Here is a 20,502-nt window from a genome sequence, read left to right as displayed (position 1 = left end):
TTATAGCTACTCCCGTTTTAAGTGAGTTTTAAGTATACGTTCGACGAGATGGTATACAAACGAAACGATATACAAACTTTATTAATGGTAACTTTATTGGTGTATAAAATCTTTGCCTGGGCACCCAATATTAATCATAAGCTGGGCTCTGGGTCTACAGTTAATTTTATCCCAATTTTGCCTTCACTTAACTTCAAAAGACACAAAACATACGTAATAACCCGAATCAAAATACATCATCTTCTAAAACGCACCCAACTAGCACACTTATTTTATAATTTTTAACTTTCGGTACTATTCTGTTTTATAATTACTTTATTACTTCTCTTCAAAAACCACTTTGTTGTATTAAAATTGCAAGTGAAATATTTTAGTTTTTAAAATGATTTTGCTTTATAAGTTAGTCGTAAGAATGTTCTTAAAGCAAAAATACCGAACAGTCTTACGACAAATTTTAATTCTGTTTTATAAACGTTTATACGATGTATTTTATACAACATTTTACCTTACCGAACAAATTTGTTTTATAAGAAATTTGTACCGTTGTTACTCGACACTAGGTCACTCGTTTGCGAACATATATAAAATTGTTTTATTAAAGTCATGCGAGATATTTATAAAATTATTTTATAAAAGCTTTCTTTCTCATATTATTGCCGACAACAGTATATTTTACTCAGACAATACCTTTAAAAAATGGTTATATAATTAATACAAACACTGTCATAATAAAAACCTAATGGAATCATCAAACCTAATGCGACTATTTAGTCCTGGGCTTATGCGCCACCTGGAGGGACGCGGACGTATGAAAACGAAAGCAAACACCTATTGAGAGATATCAGAGCTGGAGTTAGGTAAATTTCTTTTACCCTTGACCATTATGTATATGTAAAATAGACAAAAACACAGGATATTAAGATGCAGTAAATTACGTACATACACGGTGTCCCATATAAGAATGCACAGTGTCTCATAAACCAGAAGAGTTACAAAGATGATTAAATTAGAAAAATGTTGCGCCTTGCTGAATCCTGCAATATGATGTTTAAAAATTTTTAAAATTCCGAAGATATTTGGGACACACCGAATTTTCCCGATTTCAATCTTATTTTCTTCTCATTTTATCTGAAAAGATATGCGACAATGCAAATTTCACATTCCCATTGCTACTTTTCCTGCTCTACAAGTTGATGTTATTAGATTTTCAATCTGACGTTTTGTTTTTTGCTTAGCAACCATCAAGATTTCTTTCTTAGCAACCATTCAAAATAGACCTATCAACACTTATACCATTGAATTCGTCTCAATGACCTCTATCGATATTCATCAAAATATACAGGGCTTCCCATTTAAAAAATTGAAGTACCACGTGATATCTTTTTTTTTATCTATCCGTTATATTAGTACCTACTATAGTATATTATGTACCTACTGTAAACAAATCACACCGAAAACTGTGCGATTTTTTATTGGTACGTTAAAAGGCAAAGAAAATGCTCGCATTTTTATATGTAATTATTAGCGATTTCAAAAATATATGCGAAATTTGTGGACTTTTAATTACGAAAAACAAACAATGGTATTACATCAAAAACTTATTGGCATTTAGAACAAAAATAAGCATTACCATAGGAACATTAAAATAAAAGTTTAATGATGTTAGTGCAAAAGCCCAACAAGAAAGTTTGTGAAATATTATTTTGAAAGTGTCATGACAGATTCCTTCATTTTGTATCTTATCAGTATCAGTAAGGCCAAGACTTCAACTCGAAATTTGACAAATGCATAGAGTTAGTGCGAATATTACATAAGCTCTTTTATCTACACGTATAAAATATGGTTATTTTTTTCTGAAATACGCCCCCGTTTAACTAAAACATTGCTTATAATTTAAATATTTTATAAAAATTTCTTAAAGATCAGAATGGGCGGCCATCTTGAAAAAATGACAGTTTAATGACATGTCAAAATTTCAAAGTCAACCGATTTTCATAAAAATTGATATATAGGATGGCCATGGGCTAAAATGAAAGAAAAAAATTTTGAGCTGTCAAATATGACAGCTGTCAAAAAAAAATCAAAGTTGTCCGATTTTGACAATAATCGATATATAGGACGGCTATGGGCTAAAATAAAAAAAATAATTTTGAGTTGTCAAATTTGACAGCTGTCAAAAAAATTTCAAACTTGTCCGATTTTGATAAAAATCGATATATAGGACGGCCATGGGCTAAAATGAAAGAAAAAAATTTTGAGCTGTCAAAAAAATTTCAAAGTTGTCCGATTTTGATATATTGGATGCCCCCTACCCCATAGTCGGTTTTCATTTTTGTCTCACATTTGAACTGTCACATTTCACAGCTGTCGTTTTTTTTAAGTTCTCCTTTTTTAATGAAAATCGATATACATATTATTAGGATGCCCATAGAAAGTTATTTAAGAAAAAAAATTAAGTTTAAGTGTGTGGCACTGAGAAACCAGCATTAATAAAAAGTAGAAAATAAATTTTAGAAAAAATAAACTTTTTTAAAAACAAGCTTTTGTTTAAATACACTAAAAAAAATAAAATAACCTTTTTCTTTAAAACTTTTATAATGAACTTATAACGCCTTTACACAATTTTAATATTATATAAAAGCTTGTCGCGAGATTTCGCTACATCGATTAACAAGTAAATTAACTAAAACCTGTGTCTACCCTGTCTCATTTTCAAAGTTTGTGTTATGATAGACCACTAGACCAGTAATTACTAGATAAAGTTGTCGTACCAGATTTTTATGAGTGCAACTGTACACTCAAATCTCGCGACAAGCTTTTATATAATATTAAAATTGTGTCATGACGTTATAAGTTCATAATAAAAGTTTTAAAGAAAAAGTCTATTTTATTCTTTTTAGTGTATTTAAATAAAAGCTTGTTTTTAAAAAAGTTTTTTTTCTAAAATTTTTTTTCAGTTAACTTTTGGTTTTTAAATATCACCATAGGTATTTTTTTACTATACTCGATAGAAAATGACAATTTGAATAGAATGACATATTATAAGTCAACTTTTTACATTTTCGCATATGGTTTATTTGAAATTGTAACATGCGGTTTATAACGACAATTTAACTCAAAATACCAAGTAAAGTAAAGATTTTAGTTGACGTCTCCTTTTTGCTGTCAGGGCTAATCTGGACGGAATCTACTTTGTTTACGCGGAATCCGAACCGCGGTCCTCGGCCATATCATGGTCAATGGCCTACCGACTTAGCAAGTGTCTAAATCAACTCTTACTCACCAGATTCCGATCTCATCCGGCCTCGAACCGGCGCGAATGAGCAGTGTGTATATAGATTTTACACTGTTCCCTTGGACAACAGCACGATACAGAGTTTCGAACCGGTCACCCGTCCATTCACCAATATCGCCTTACGTCGCTTAACTTCGGTATTCTAATGGGAAGGTTAGGTTAGTTTGGTTTGCCATTGTGATATATTTGGAATATTTTATTAAAAAAAAACTATAATTTAGTCTACAAAATATAACATACATTGAGTAGGATTAGTTTTTATAATATAGGAAGGAAGGGCTTATATTGCGAGCCTCTTCATGTGAAAGTTCTATGATAATATCTATACCGGTCTATACCTTCGTAGTTGGTACCAAGTACCAAGTAAAGTTGGTAGGCTTAGTACCAATATAAAATAAATTACAATCTTCTTAACTCACCAACTTAATGACATCTAAATGCGCTTGACCTCGCTCAAATTATCATCGATTGTCATTCCCCAGCCGTCTTTGACACCGTTTTTTTTTCAATCTTATGGTGTTTTATTTTAGAATAATAATGATTTGTTAAATAAATTTTTAAAGTGGTTTAATAAATGGGCTATGAAAAATAACTTTCTTTATGAAGATATTTTGTTTGACTCATTATTTTCATATGTCTATAAATTAAAGAACCGAAATTTCTCCTCTCTAATTCCAACTTGAATAAGCCAATCCCATTATTCTTGTACACCCATTCTTCAAATTTGGCGATGGGCAAATTGGCAAACCGGTATTTTTTTTTAATCAAAATTAATGTATTCGAGTGCCTTAGACGTCTAACAACCTCGCGAAATCAAATATGTAGTACGTCAGTATATCTGTGATGTTATCAAAAAATCGTATGAAGTGCCGCAAGTCTACAATAATGTCGCAATTGTTATAATTAGAAAACGGATATTTTTATAATAATTATTACAAAAAGTTTGAAAAGTGCTTCTTTTGTACGTTAATGAAAAAACGAACTTTTAATCACAAGTAACAATTAAATATCAGGTAATTGTAACATTTGTTTTTTTTTTTCTTACTCTCCGGAATTTTCATTAAAATCTTTTGTTATTTTATTTATTTCTTAATGAATTAATATACCATATGATGGCATTACGGGGAATGTCATCGTTGTTCGTTTCCAAGCCAACTGGAAGCGGATTTTTTTTCGATCATACGGTACTTAACGGTTATTTTTAATAATATAGGCCAGTATCAAAGTTCAACCCTCACCATTTACCCCCTTGGGACATACAGGTTCCAACAGTAATTAATTGTGGGACATAATCTCGATTTTTGGCAATTTCGAGATATCAACTTCAAGACATGTCCAATGGGTCATTTTTCTAGATTGGCAAATTAGGACATATAGGTATAACCCATTAGGCACAAAAGGGTTAATCTTAACCATAAATAGAATCGTAACTCCCTTAATGTAAATGTAACAACAATTTGACTTGAAATAACGAGTAAGTGGTACTAAATTATTCGTAAAAATATTCTTTTTCCAGATATTGTCAAGACTTAAATATAGGCCAACTTGGGTTTACATCGGATTGGTTTGTAGCGAACCTAGCAAACAGGTTTACATCGGATTGTTGACTAATGTCAGCCACCCTTGTTCGATTTGAATAAATTGCCAAAACAATTATTGAATACGTCAATCAATCCTAATAATTTTTGTTCTATACTAACATACCAAATCTCCTTTTTTATCTGAAAAAATAAAAAGGTATAGGAGTGAGCCACTTTTGAGAAACACCCGGTATATGTTAAAAGTTGATCTTAAAGGAGCTTTTAAAAATCTATTAAAAAATCAGCAAATGTTGTAACTCTAATAAAACAGCTGTAACTATAGATATTACCTTATTTAAAAAACAGATTTAAAAAAGAAAAGAAAGATACCGGGTGCGTCTCATAAGTGGCTCACCCCTATAACTTCTTTATTTTTTCAGATAAAAAAACGAGATTTGTATGTTGATGATATGTTAGTATATGGACATAAATTAGGATTGATTGACGTATTCAACTGTTTTTGGTCATTTCCTGTTCGATTTTTAAATGGCACCTTCGGTATTTTTTATTTTATTGGATAGAAAATGACACTCTGAATCGAATGACATATTATATATCAACTTTTGATATATTCGCTCAAAAACAAATTGTATTTTAAATTTCAATCTAGAGTGTGAAAAACTAGAGTATGTGAAAAACACCAATTTGTAATCAAGGAGCCTTGGAAAAATAGTACGCGTTAATCGATATTATTAAGGGGCCACCCTGATGATGTGTTTCACTCATTAAGGTTTTACTGCTACAAAAACTTAACTCCTGACTTGTGCCAGGTCTTCTAATGTCAACGAAAGAAGCTAAAGAGTTTGAATTGCTACAGGAAGACGATGGCAACGATGTCGTTGAAGATATCATATTTGCAGTTTTAGTTTGGTTGGCTACATATGCATCCACATAACCACCAGCCACATCACTGGATTACCATCCCCCTAGACGCTTCAGCTGTAAAATATCAGCTCCGCTATTTACAAGCAACGTAACCGCTGTTTGTCTAAAAGCATGACCTGTGTAGGTTTTCGCATTGGGAAGTTTAAAAAATCTAGCAATTTTGTACGGAAATTTAGATATAGAATTGTATCCAAAGGGATGATTTCGAGCTTTTCCTAATCGATATTGAACAAAAAATCTTTCATTTTCAATATCTGTTCGTAACTGTATAAATTCTTTCACAATTTCTATCCAACTTGTGTTAATTATCATAAATGATCTGCTCTTTTTTTGTATCGGGAATTTCTATGCATATTTTGTTTTCTAAAATATCAATATGCGTAGTTTTCATCTTCAGAACTCATCACTTCGACATGCCCCAGACACACCTACTATAAGCGCAACCTAAAACAATGAAAAGAAATATTTTAAAACAGAAAAAGAAAACATTTAAAAAAAAAAACCTTACTTTCATAGGAGCGAATTCTTGAGGTGCTTTTGTGAGAAAATCCTCCAAGTTGTGAAATCCTCCAATCTTGGTATGAAAAATAAATCAATAAATCATATTTTTACGTAAGGAACCTCCCCACGAAAGATGGTACATGTTTATCGAAACACTTTGTATATTTAGAAATAAAAAGAAACCCAGAAATATTGCACTTTTATTGTTTTGTGATTTGGTTTATTTTCATTGTAAAAGTTACAATGAAAAACTATTACATTACTAGCTAAATTTCAGTTACAAAAATAGCCACTAGGATAAATGTAACTTACTGAACATAAAAAATCGTGATTTAAAATACATCATTTATAGTGATTTTATTATACAGCAAAAAAGTGATAAATATCAAGGAAGTACGAATTAAACGGTGTATAATGGTATATTATTTAGTAATTAACGATGGTACCATAAAACAAACTCTTTTGTTTGATGATTTAATAAAAGTCTGTCTATAACGAAATAAATAAACAATATTTTCTGTGAATGTGATAAACGTAGATCTGCGTGCGATAAAGGTAATCAATCAACCTGAAAATGTTGTCAAATCAATTAGAATAGAGGCACTGAAAAATAATTGTAATACTGGATGAAATAATAATAACGATATAATACACTCTACAGGATCTGGCAATACTGCGTCGGGCATCTGTAGTTCAAGGATAAAAAACTTGGCAATTTTGTTCAAGTGCAGACCTAAAGTATGTACTAGGATGTATTTCAGGAAAATATGTTAACTTCTACAGGGTGCCTCAAAAAAGTATCAGTAAATCAGGATAATTTATTTTAAATGGAACACCCTGTATACAGGGTGGCGCACCTCATTTACCTCGGTGATAATACGAAAACGGAAAGATGTCGAAACAAATTATTTTATGGGTATATGTGGGGAGGCAATGTGCACAACTTGCCTCCCCACAACTTGTATTTTACTTCATTTTATGGATTCTTGGGTTCATAAAATATATTTATTATAAGAGCTAAACATGTTTAAAATCTTTGGTTTTTGAGATAAATTTAAAGATATTTAAATATGCATGCTACATTAGAATAGATTATCAACACCCTGTACAGGGTGGGTCAAATTCGACGCTTTTAAATGGAAACACCCTTTTCTATAGGAGATAGACAAAATCTAATATCAGTGTCTGGAGCTCAATTTTTGTCAAAAACATGATGGTGAAAACAGCATATCGATATTTGTTACCGTTTCGGAGTTACGGGGTGTTTTTCAAAAATATGCATTTTTAAAAAATCGCTGTAACTTTTTTGTTATAGAAAATTTTATATTTTTATGAAAACATTTCCAAAGAACCTTTTTACGTAGAATTTAATGGTTTAAGTATAATTTTTTTTAAATTAATAATTTAAGAATTATCAACCGAAAATTTGATTTTTTATATGGGACACCCTGTATATTTTTAATTTATTGAAAAGAATTTAAAATTACCTATCCAAAAATATAACACACTTGATATTTTGCTCGATTCCTCTTCGAGATATAGAGTATATAAAAATTCGCCCGCTTTAAATAAGTAGGCTTTGAACGGCACCGGCTGTAATGCAAAAATTCTAGCTGTGAGCATCAATTAAAACGAAAATAATATTTGCTATGAGAGATGCAGAATTCTATAATAATTTAAAATATATTTAACCAACATCAACACATTTAAACTATATCTAATACAATAAAAATAAATAGCAAACCAAGACATGAGATTTTGCTACAGGTGTTCGACATATCGACCGTCTTCTGTTATGGACAGACGGGGCAGTTTTTGAACATTTCTCGCGGAATTCATAAACTCAGTGGTGGTAAAAGATTATAACTGCTAAGTATATTTAATTCTTGTCTAGATTATACGGAAGAATAATGAACCTTTATTCTTCCGCAAATATATCCATGGGATTAGATCCATGGGCACTAAGTCAGGCGGCCTCGACGACCAACGGCTGGTATCTTGGTTGGCTATCCAATTATTCTTGAAATTGGCTGCAAAAATTTGCTGATAACATCAGCGTTCAGAGGCGGTGCGTGGTTTTGCTGGAAAAATATGTTTTCGAGTTCCATTAAGGGCATATCATCAATAAGGGGTCCAAAGCCTACTAGTTAAAAGTGGCGAACTTTTAAAAATTCTGTATTTCGAAGGGGATTATAACAAAATATCCAGTGTGCTATATTTTTGGAAAGGTAATTTAAATTCTTTTCAGTTAATTAAAAATATAGTGGGTGTCCCAAATAAAAAATCATTCTTTCTGTTGATAACTCTTAAATTATTAATTTAAAAAAAATTATACTTAAACCATTAAATTCTACGTAAAAAGGTGCTTTGGAAATGTTTTCATAGAAATACAAAATTTTCCATAGCAAAAAAGTTACAGCGATTTGTTAAAAATGCACATTTTTGAAAAACACCCCGTTACTCCAAAACGGTAACAGATATTGATGTGCGGATTTCACCATCATGTTTTTGACAAAAATTGAGCTCCAGACACCGATATTAGTTTTCGTCTATCTCCTAGAGAAAAGGGTGTTTCCATTTAAAAGCGTCGAATTTGACCCACCCTGTACATTACTTTTCAGAAATAATTCTTACGCTGAGTTTAAAGGTAGAGAAATAAACTTTACTAAAAAATGTTATTGCTTCCTTAAATTTATACAGGCGTACCAAAAATTGCTGAACAAATTTAAGTACATATTATATTTTCTTTGTTATTTTCATTACAACACCCTATATTTTTTTAAATAAATTGATTTAAATCCTCTTTCAAACTATATTAGGGTTTCCTATACCTATCTAGCTCAGATTTTGAATAAAAAGCGAGTTTTCAATACAATGGCAATCAAGATGGCTGGTGCGATTCAATGGCAATTTTCTAGTGGCAGCTAGTAACTATTTACGAAATCAAAATTCGATTATGGACATTATTATTTAGATTTATAACCCTGTATTTTTTTAAATAGATCGAAGCAGATTTAATTGCTCTTTCAAACTATATTAAGGTTTCCTATACCTATCTAGCTCAGATTTTGAATAAAAAGCGATTTTTAAATAAAATTGCAATCAAGATTGCTGGTATCGCCATGGCAATTTTCTAGTGACAGTTAGTAACTATTTTCAAAGTCGACATTAGTTTATGGACATTATTATTTATAATTTGTAACAGTTTACTTAAAATTACCCACAATAGTTTAATAAGTAAGTATTCATTATTTTATAAAGAAAAATAATGCAGTATCTGCTGGCGGAACGAATGGCTAAGTTACTGATGATTTTATTTTATAATGAAAATTGCTTCTTGGCCTCAAGGGCTTATGCTCAGAGATATCCAAATAGCAATCTTCCTTATAAACGTTCCTTTGAAGAACTACTTGTCCTATTTCGCTGAGCTGGTAGTGTGTAACCTATTAGGCAGAAACCTGTCGTTGGAAGTGAAGAAAATGAATTGGCTGGAATTGGCTCTTTTATAGAAAATTCATATATAGTCTGTGAAACGAATAACTTTGAATTTGACAGTTCCCGCGGGCTTTTCTAGTATTAGTTTTATTAGGTTAGCAACTTGCGGCCATGCTGACGCAATGCCGTCTCTAATAGAACAGCCTCGAAGCGGGATTTATGACGTCAGGATAGTTAAATACTACGGATTAATAAATATGTTGTAGAATACATGGAAAACATAATAATTCCTCGTATTTTTGGTTTGTATTTTAAAAATGATATAGTTTACATGAATTATACATAATATACAGTTAATAAATACAATATATATACCTATTTATAGTAATAAATAACTTTCGCAAATAAACCAAATAAACTATGAACCATACAAATGCAGCAAATGTTTTACAATATACAAATAATGAATAGGTACATAAGATAATGGGTAAAATGTAAAATATATTTTAAATTTTGGGGTTTGAAAATCAATCTAATTTAACAAACAACATTCAATATCTACTACTTACTATGGATGAAATCGTATTCCATAGTCCATGTAGATAGTTTTAGTGTTAAGAATAATAATTTAAAAAAATACGGTGGTCATCTTTTGACAAGTTTATATTAGTTTATTAATTGCAGTAAACATTATGTGGTGTGAATATTTTATATGTAATTTTTTGGATTATATTCGACACTATTTTTTTCATATGACACAACACTGATAAAGGCTATGATGTTAGCCGAAACGCTTTTTTTAACCAAAAAAAAATAATGAAAAAACAAATGAAAACTTAATCAGCGTTTTTCCCGAACCTAAATCCCAAGAAAATAAAAAATTTTAGAATAATTTTACATATAAAATCACAGCGATCTTTATTTCATAGCCATCGCTGCAGCCTTTTTTCTATGATATTGTATTATTTGCAAATATAATTTTTCGAACATTGATACTTGCAAAATATACATATACATTTTGTGAATGCAAATAATAATACATCACTATTAGTAGATATTGAATGTTTTTGGTTAAATTAGATAGATTTTCAAACCCCAAAATTTAAAATATATTTTACATTTTACCCATTATCTTATGTACCTATTCATTATTTATATATTGTAAAACATTTGCTGCATTTGTATGGTTCATAATTTATTTGCCAAAGTTATTTATTACTATAAATAGGTATATATATAATATATCATGTAAACTATATAATTTTTAAAATACAAACCAAAAATACGAGGAATTATTATGTTTTCCATGTATTCTACAACATATTTATTAATCCGTAGTATCTAACTAGCGTGACGTCATAAATCTCGCTCCGGGGCTGTTCTATTAGAGACGGCATTGGTCTGATATTTAGAAATGTCAAAAGCTGATGACATTTTACTTTTGACAATTGTGTTGATTTTTTAAGAAGAGGAAGAACTGTCACTTGTTTTATTATTTTCCTTTTCTATTTCACGAAAGTAAAAAGAGTTACATATCTGATTCGTTCAGGCACTCAATTTAAAGAATATCGGTAACTTTTTTGACAGAGGAATTTTATATTTACCATGTTGGTAAAAAATAACGGTCAAAATTCAAAGTTATTCATTTTATAGACTATATCTACAAGTCATCGTAAAATAAAAAAGAACTAATTCTTAGTTTTTCTTGATAGGATAATAATTACATATTTAATAAATATTATTTATTAAACTATTGTAGGTAAATTAAATGAAAGTAAACTGCTATAAATTTAAATAAAGTCTATAAACTAATTTCGATTTTGAAAATAACTACTAACTGTAACTAGAAACTTGCCATGACATCAGCCCTCTTGGTTGTCGTTTTATTAAAAAGGTGCACGTTATTCAAAATCTGAGCTAGATAGGTATAGGAAAACCTAATAGAGTTTTAAACAGCTTTTAAATTTACTTCATTGATTAATTTTAAAAAATACAGGGTGTTGAATTTGAAATAACGAAATTTTTATGTAAAATATATTTTTAAGATAGACCAGCAATTTTTCATAACCCTATATACATTAAGCATCTAATTTTTAACTAAGCATTCAAATTTTTCAGTAAAGTTTATTTCACTGTCTTAAAAGTCAGCATAAGAACTAATTGTGAAAAGCAATGGACAGGGTGTTGACAATTGTTTCTTAATATAGAAGGTCTTTTTTCTTGGACTATTATGGTATACAGGGTGTTACATATTCGAGGTACGAGCAAAATTTTTAAAACTTTTTTGATGGCATCTTGGTGAACATCCCAAAGCGGCAACTTTGCCCCATTTAACCATGTTCGTATCTATTACGGTTACCAAGATACCAATGCTCGTACCTCGAAATTGTAGCACCCTGTATACTTTTTGAATTTCGCACCATTATATATTATTTACTTTAAAACCTTTCGCGCTAAATAAAATACAAAACAACCAAGCGACCTCGTCGGATCTCACAGGTAAAACCTAAAAATATACCTTTATTCAACCATTGTTACGTTACTTTTCGAATTATCATTAAAAAATATGTATTTCCAACCGCAAAATTGTTTAAAATACCTACAACAAAGTCGATTAAAAAATGTATACATGCGTTCCGATTCATATTCTGTTTTTCACGCTGAGACCGAGATCGAAATTAGTGAATCGATTTTTGCTATTTCGTGCTAATTCGAATAAAACGAAATTCAAATATTTCCGAAAAAAATTAGCGAATTTGGACGATCTATTACGTATGTACGAGTTAATTTGGATGCTCGAATAGGTGGTTTGGTTGATAGTATTTCGAGTGGCTGCTTGGAGGATGCTTATTGTTCTTATTTCCCGTTCTTGGCGAATGTAATAATTTCGTGTGCCGTATATTATAAGATCACAAAGATAAAAACGGTCTAGATTGCGAATTTTATGTATTTATGACAATTAATATATAAACTGATCAAGCTATCACTTCCATTCATTTGTTTTATTAGAGTGCGATGAGCTTTTCGAAGCGGGTTTGTTGGATCTTTTTCAAGTAAGTAACTAACACTATTAGTGTTTTTTTTTCTATATTCTAGTTGTAGTCTTCTTTTCTTTGTAATTTTTGCAATGAATTTTTTCAAAATTTTATTTAGATCAAACTAAAAGAAACAACATATGTGAATAAAAAAAATTACAATATTTTAAAAAAAGTATACTCTTTTCAGTCCAAGAAAATAAGTCTTCATTATGAAGTTTTGGATAAAACTTGAATTTTTGATATAAGTTACTTTGAAAGATCTAAAAACGAATTGTAAAAGATTTTTGTAGATTTAGTAAGAACCAGCAAAAAATTCAAATAAAAGTTATAGAGCGTCCAATTTTACATAAAAATGGTCTATACTTTTTTTGCTCAAATCAAAATTAACCGTGATAGGGTGGTTAGAAGCTAGGAAACAACTTTTATTGAAACATTTTTAGCCGACCATACCAATGGGTATGGTAGGCTATATTACGATCGGCAAAAAAAAAGTTTTTTTAATTTCACTCAAAATGAGTTATTTGGGTCATAAATGACCTAAATACAAAATATTTTTATGGTGTCCGTCTGTCCGTCTGTCCACCTGTCCGTCTGTCCGTCCGTCTGTAACACGATAACTCAAAAACCGCTAAACCGATTTTAACCAAATTTGGCACAAAAATACTGTGGCACCCGGGAATCTGGCTATTAGTTTTTGGTGGGGGTGGGGGGTTGGTAAGGGGGTATAGGAGGGGGTTATAATTTTAAAAAATCGTAACTCCAATATTACAGTAGCTAGCGAAACGCGGTTTTCTATTTAAGATTAGGAATAATATTTGCAACAAAATTTGTAATAACATCAAAATCAGTCAAAGTCGCAGTTTATGAGATAAAAAGAAATTTGGAAACATTCCTTTACTTTGAAACTAAAAGAACTGCCTACCAACTTTTTATTAACATATTTTATGTAGTATGGGCGGCTATGTTAGTATGGGCGGCTATACGTGCCTCCCGGCGCCAATTTTTTTCAAAGTCCTTATCGTTTCTCTGAAATTAAAAAAAAAACACTTTATATTTTTCCACCCCTTTTTCTAGCCACCCTATCGCGGTTAATTTTGATCTGAGCAAAAGAAGTATAGAGATCATCATATATAAAATTTCCTCTCCACAACTTTTGTTTGAACTTTTTTTTCTAGTTTTTTACCGTTTCCCCGAAATTCCGAGAAAATAACTTTATTTATTTATTCCACACCCTCTCGTGTGAATTCTTTCTCTGATCTTTCAAAATAACTTATATATTAAAAATTTAAGTTTTTTTCAAAATTTCGTATTTAGAGGCCTATTTGGAAGATCATATTATGGGTTACAATCAATAATAAAGACTGTTCAGCCATCGTTCACCGTTACGTCATCATTATTTGTCAAATATGACTTTTAGGTGTGTCTGAGATCGGTTCATATTGTTTAGAAAATTTTAAGTAAGTTTTTCTTTTCGGTTTGAGAAAAAAGTGAGATAGGTTGGTGCCAAACGCCATCCTCCTCCCTCTATTAATAACGGAGATACAGTATGATTTTAACCAAAAACCTTTTTTAATTTCACGGTAACTAAAAAGAAAAAAAATATTTTTTTTGGTGCACCCTACTGTACAGGGTGAGTCAACGATAGAGTAAAGTCCAGTATCTCATTTGTTTGGAGGTTTACAAAAAAATGTTATATATAAAAGTTTTAGGGAAGGTTAAGATACACATTTTAAAATTATTATACATGAGTATACAAGATGCTTCAAAAAAGTGTGGCGGATATCACATATGTTTTTTTTAAATGCAACACCCTATTTTTTATTTTATATTTAGATCCTGCATAAAATTCCATAACTTTTTTATATATAATGATATATACCTAAAATTAATAGTTTTTATAATATTTAAATTTGTTTAAACAAATGTTAGATTGCAGTGTGGTAAAAAATTGTCAGTGATGCCATTGTTTCTGAAGTTGGAGCACCAAAATTTGATAGGAGAGTTTTAGAGATGAAAAAAAGATATGTATATGTAAAGATATTTTAGTTAAATGCTACTGGGTGTTCAAAATATATTTATGAATTTCAACTACTTAAAATTAAAAAATCCCAAATTTTTTAATTCACAATATTTGATAACGTCGCCCATATTGCGCGCTTTCATCGCCCACGTAGGACGAAGCGTAGCTTCGGAAAAACATTTTTTTTCTCAAAAAGTATGTATGTAATTTTTCACAAGGGACAAAAAATGTAGTAAATAGTATAAAGACCATTTTACGAAAAAAAAAATCTGTTATCGGTAGAGTTGAAAATTACTTCTACTAAAATTTATGTAGGGGTGAGATACTACACAAAATGCATAGTGTACATTTGAAGACTATACAGGGTGAGTCTTAAATAAGTGCCAATATTTTTAAAATAGTCCAAAATAAACCAGATACATCTTTTACTTGAAAATAAAAAAAAATTGCTTAAATTTTGAGAACCACTGGATCTTTTCTGGGGTTTCTTTCTATATTGCGATATTATGAAGATATTATGTTTTTTAAATAAATATTAGAAAGATTCATTTTTTTTTTCAAAAAATTCGAAATTTAATAAAAAATGTTCGCGAAGAAAAACTCATAAATGTGTTTCTGGGGTCGAAATACCGGGTGCGTCTCATAAGTTACCACCCTTATAACTTTTTTATTTTTTCAGATAAAACAATGAGTTTTGATATGTTAGTATATGACATAAATCTGGATTGATTGACATATTCAATTGTTTTCGATCACTTACGGTTTCACCGGAAATGACTACAACTTTTGATTTTCAAATGGCACCCTGGGTATTTTTGTATTTTATTCGATAGAAAATGACACTCTGAATAGAATGACATATCATATGTCAACTTTTGACATTTTCGCATATGGTTTATTTGAAATTGTAACCTGCGGTTCATAACGACAATTTGACTCGAAATACCAAGTGTGTGGTATCAAATTATTCCTAAAAAATGCTTCTTCCAAATATGCTAATGAGCCTCCCTCGTTCCATTTGAAAAAATTGAGATATAATTAAAAATACGATTTGGGCAGCTTTTAACCGGCCAGGACAAGACACTGAAAACATTAGAGGATCAAATCTATTTTTTCAAGGCTCCTTGATTAAAAATTAGTGTTCTTAACACAGCCATTGCACTCTAGATTGAAATTTAAAATGCAATTTGTTTTCGAGCAAATATGTCAAAAGTTGACATATAATATGTCACTCGATTCAGAATGTTATTTTCTATCAAATAAAGTAAAAAAAATACCGAGGGTGCCATTTAAACATTAAACGTTGTAGTCATTTCCGGTGAAACAGGAAGTGACCGAAAAGAATTGAATACGTCAATCAATCCTAATTTATGTCATATACTAACATACCAAATCTCGTTTTTTTTATCTGAAAAAATAAAAAAGTTATAGGGGTGAGCCACTTTTGAGACGCATCCGGTATACTACCCGTTAAAATATTTGCACTTACTTAAGACTCACCCTGTATAAAATAATACTATGTATTTTACACTAAGTATCTCTAAAAACCCTATACAGAAAGCGAACACAACTTGTTGTTCTCTCAAACGTTGTGATAGACACATGTTTATGTCATTATGATGGACATAATATGTCAATCAAAATGAAACATTACTACACTAAATGGTGTATATCAAGCGCAATAATGGACCATTTGTATCGTTTGTATGAAAGCAGAACTGGAGTAATAATTATACTTTCCATTCTGGTGTAAATCAAAAATAATATAAAAAGAACAAACGAAGGGCACTACATGGAGTATTTTATTTTCAGGTTCACAGTTCAGCTACAAAAGCATGAATTCCTCCACGCAGGACCTCGAATCGAAAGTGGGCAGCAATGGAACGCTTCCAGATATCCAGAAACCCATAGTCTACCCGATTAGATGGTTCATCCTGATTCTGTTTGTGTTCTTCTCAGCCTCCAACTCCATGCAGTGGATCCAGTACGCCATCATCAGTCCTGTGATTACGAGTTACTATGGTGTATCCAATGACTGGGTCAATTGGACGTCGTTGATATTCATGGTGCTGTATATTCCGTTTATCTTTCCTGGAAGCTACCTACTGGAAAAGTTGGTGAGTTTTTTATAATTGCGTACACTGAAAAATATAATTTGTGAATTTAATAATAATATTGAGGGATATTTCTTGCCACAGATTAATGTAGTAAATTTACCACCTGTTCTTTAGTTTTGTAAACCACCTGTTCAACCCGTTTGTAAAATCGCTGTATGAAAAAATATAATAAAACACGTTTTATAATTATAATATTTATTATTATTTATAAAGGTTAATAAATGTCACAAAACAGAATTTATGTATGTAAGATACTCATTGCATCTCTTCTTGTCTAGAAGAACCTTAGTGGAATTCTGCGCCTAATCAAAATATGTACAAAATTGCCATTAAATACAAAATAAGAAAACATGCAATACAAAATAAGAAAAAGGTATCTAATCAAAACAGTCAACTTACCAACTTAGATACTTTAGATGTATGAGTCCTCTACTCCGGTCCTCTCTTAAATTTGTCCTCCGAAACACAGTTAGACACAGAAAGATAAATAATACTTAGAGATATGTTGATACAGAGAGAACATGGAATAATTATGTTTGCATAAAAAAATCGCTAAAATTAAAATGCAAATAATTATAATAAATAGAGATTGCGTTTTATATTTATAGAAACTACATATATAGTCTGTGAAACGAATAACTTTGAATTTGACAGTTCCCGCGGGCTTTTCTAGTGTTAATTTTATTAGGTTAGTAACTTGCGGCCATGCTGATGCAATGCCGTCTCTAATAGAACAGCCTCGAAGCGAGATTTATGACGCCACGCTAGTTAAATACTACGGATTAATAAATATGTTGTAGAATACATGGAAAACATAATTTACATGAAAGATACATATATACTGTTAATAAATACAATATATATATATATATATATATATATATACCTATTTATAGTAATAAATAACTTTCGCAAATAAACCAAATAAACTATGAACCATACAAATGCAGCAAATGTTTTACAATATACAAATAATGAATAGGTACATATGATAATGGGTAAAATGTAAAATATATTTTAAATTTTTTGGGTTTGAAAATCGATCTAATTTAACAAACAACATTCAATATCTACTACTTACTATGGCTGAAATCGTATTCCATAGTCAATGTAGATAGTTTTAGTGTTAAGAATAATAATTTAAAAAAATACGTCATCTTTTGACAAGTTTATATTAGTTTATTAATTGCAGTAAACATTATGTGGTGTGAATATTTTATATGTAATTTTTTGGATTATATTCGACACTATTTTTTTCATATGACACAACACTGATGAAGGCTATAATGTTAGCCGAAACGTTTTTTTTAACCAAAAAAAATAATGAAAAAAACAAATGAAAACTTAATCAGCGTTTTTCCCGAACCTAAATCCCAAGAAAATAAAAAATTTTAGAATAATTTTGCATATAAAATGACAGCGATCTTTATGTCATAGCCATCGCTGCAGCCATGATATTGTATTATTTGCAAATATAATTTTTCGAACATTGATACTTGCAAAATATTCATATACATTTTGTGAATGCAAATAATAATACATCACTATTAGTAGATATTGAATGTTTTTTGTTAAATTAGATCGATTTTCAAACCCAAAAATTTAAAATATATTTTACATTTTACCCATTATCTTATGTACCTATTCATTATTTGTATATTATAAAACATTTGCTGTATTTGTATGGTTCATAATTTATTTGCCAAAGTTATTTATTAGTATAAATAGGTATAGTATAAATATATATTGTATTTATTAACTGTATATTATATGTATATTTTATGTAAACTATATCATTTTTAAAATACAAACCAAAAATTCGAGGAATTATTATGTTTTCCATGTATTCTACAATTTATTTATTAATCCGTAGTATCTAACTAGCGTGACGTCATAAATCTCGCTCTGAGGCTGTTCTATTAGAGACGGCATTGGTCTGATATTTAGAAATGTCAAAAGCTGATGACATTTTACTTTTGACAATTGTGTTGATTTTTGTAAGAAGAGGAAGAACTGTCACTTGTTTTATTATTTTCCTTTTCTATTTCACGAAAGTAAAAAGAGTTACCTATCTGATTCGTTCAGGCACTCAATTTAAAGAATATCAGTAACTTTTTTGACAGAGGAATTTTGTATTTACCATGTTGGTAAAAAATAACGGTCAAAATTCAAAGTTATTCATTTTATAGACTATAAACATAATTATTATAATATAGTTACCCTTAAATTATAAAAACACTAATTACCCACGCACTGAGACTCCCACCTGTTCAAGAATCTGCTTAGATTTAACTGTTCTACGTCACGTGATGTGTTTTTTATTAAATATATTATGGTAAATTCACACAAGTTTTGTGAATATGTCTAGACTCTAGAGAAATGTAATTTTACTACAAGATTGTATTTCTGATTTAAATTTAATTTTTAAACTTACAAAACTCATTGCGAAAACAATATCGTTTAGTAATAATCATTTAAGATTAACAAGCTGGTTTTGCAAAATTTCATTTTTTTGTAAAACTATGCAAAAATATCTTATTTTTGCAAGTTTCTTATTAAAATTACTCTAATGTATCCATTTTTTTTTTGTAAAATTACTTATATTTTTTTCAGTGTAAGACGCCATGTTTCTTTGCATACCTCAATAAAATAACTCGTTTAAAATCAAATATTTGACACTTGGTATATTTGTGTTTTCATATGCTGATATAGAAATAACTTTACAAAAACATATTCCATTTAATCAAAAAATCTTTAATATAAACAATTCTAATTATTTAAAAAAATTGGAATGGCTTAAGTGTCCCTTCATATCATCTGGAGAGAGCCATATTCTGTGAAATGTTGACTACATCATTAGGTGTAGAATGTAGACTGAATGCGAGGGGGTGCAGAATATAGAATGAGTGAGAGGGTGGGGGTTAGTTACTGCGACCTTAAAGATCTATTGTGCCCCCTTCCTTGAGTTATATTACTCATCACACAGTCTATATCATATATTTCCCATCCTCCTCTGACAACAAATGTTCTTCCTCCGAGGGTATACACCCTTCCACGGTTGGAGTTTGGCCCTCTGCGTCCTTCAAAGTCGAGGAGCTTGCCTCCGGCTGAGGTACCCGTAAGGTGGAGGCTGGAGGATCTGTCATCATTTTCTGCACCTCTTTAACTTGGTCTCTCCTCAGACCTGATACCGGTGTTGTCCCGTATTTATAATAGAGGATATATCCCACTTTCTCTTGTCTCCTTGGATTTGCGGTCAATTTCTATTGCGAGGACCTGACCATAACCCTCCTCCCTTGAGTTGATGATTCGCCAACTGGATGTCCTTACATTGGAGTTCTGAGCCTGGATAAAGACTCAGCAGGAAGGTGGTATTTTTTCCCTTTGCTCCTCGGCAGAAAGACCGTGATGGCCGCCCCTTTTGAGATGTTTTCTCCCTTGATTTCAACCAGTCCCGACCCTACAGTCCCAGGGCTTTGACAAAAGCCAGTAATGCCAGTATCTGGGATGGTTTTACAGAGGGTAGTTCTCCACCTCCAATATTAGTCGTACCAAAGTTTATGGCATGAATGGTTGTCGTCTCGGCGCACTTAGTGATGAGGTGTTCTGGTGTTTCCCCATTTTCGTTACA

At 30.7% G+C, this 20,502-nt stretch overlaps 1 protein-coding gene across 4 annotated transcripts in view; it reads left to right on the top strand.

The window, feature by feature from the left end:
• The window catches only part of LOC115877488 (uncharacterized MFS-type transporter C09D4.1), a 78,372-nt gene that overhangs the window by 37,681 nt on the left and 20,189 nt on the right, over nt 1–20,502 (top strand). For 3 of the 4 annotated variants that reach the window (XM_030893672.1, XM_030893673.1, XM_030893674.1), the window contains exon 2: nt 16,567–16,871. In XM_030893672.1, coding sequence (XP_030749532.1) covers nt 16,567–16,871 — 305 coding nt within the window. Of the gene's footprint in view, nt 1–12,360; nt 12,750–16,566; nt 16,872–20,502 lie in introns of those variants that run through there. The other variant, XM_030893675.1, reaches the window with a different exon arrangement.

The sequence above is a fragment of the Sitophilus oryzae genome, unplaced genomic scaffold, assembly GCF_002938485.1.
Source record: "Sitophilus oryzae breed Bouriz unplaced genomic scaffold, Soryzae_2.0 scaffold_1494_pilon_pilon, whole genome shotgun sequence".
In the NCBI taxonomy this organism is placed as follows: Eukaryota; Metazoa; Arthropoda; class Insecta; order Coleoptera; family Curculionidae; genus Sitophilus; species Sitophilus oryzae.
The sequence above is the reverse complement of the archived record's forward strand: the minus strand, read 5'-3'. Positions and strand labels throughout refer to the sequence as shown.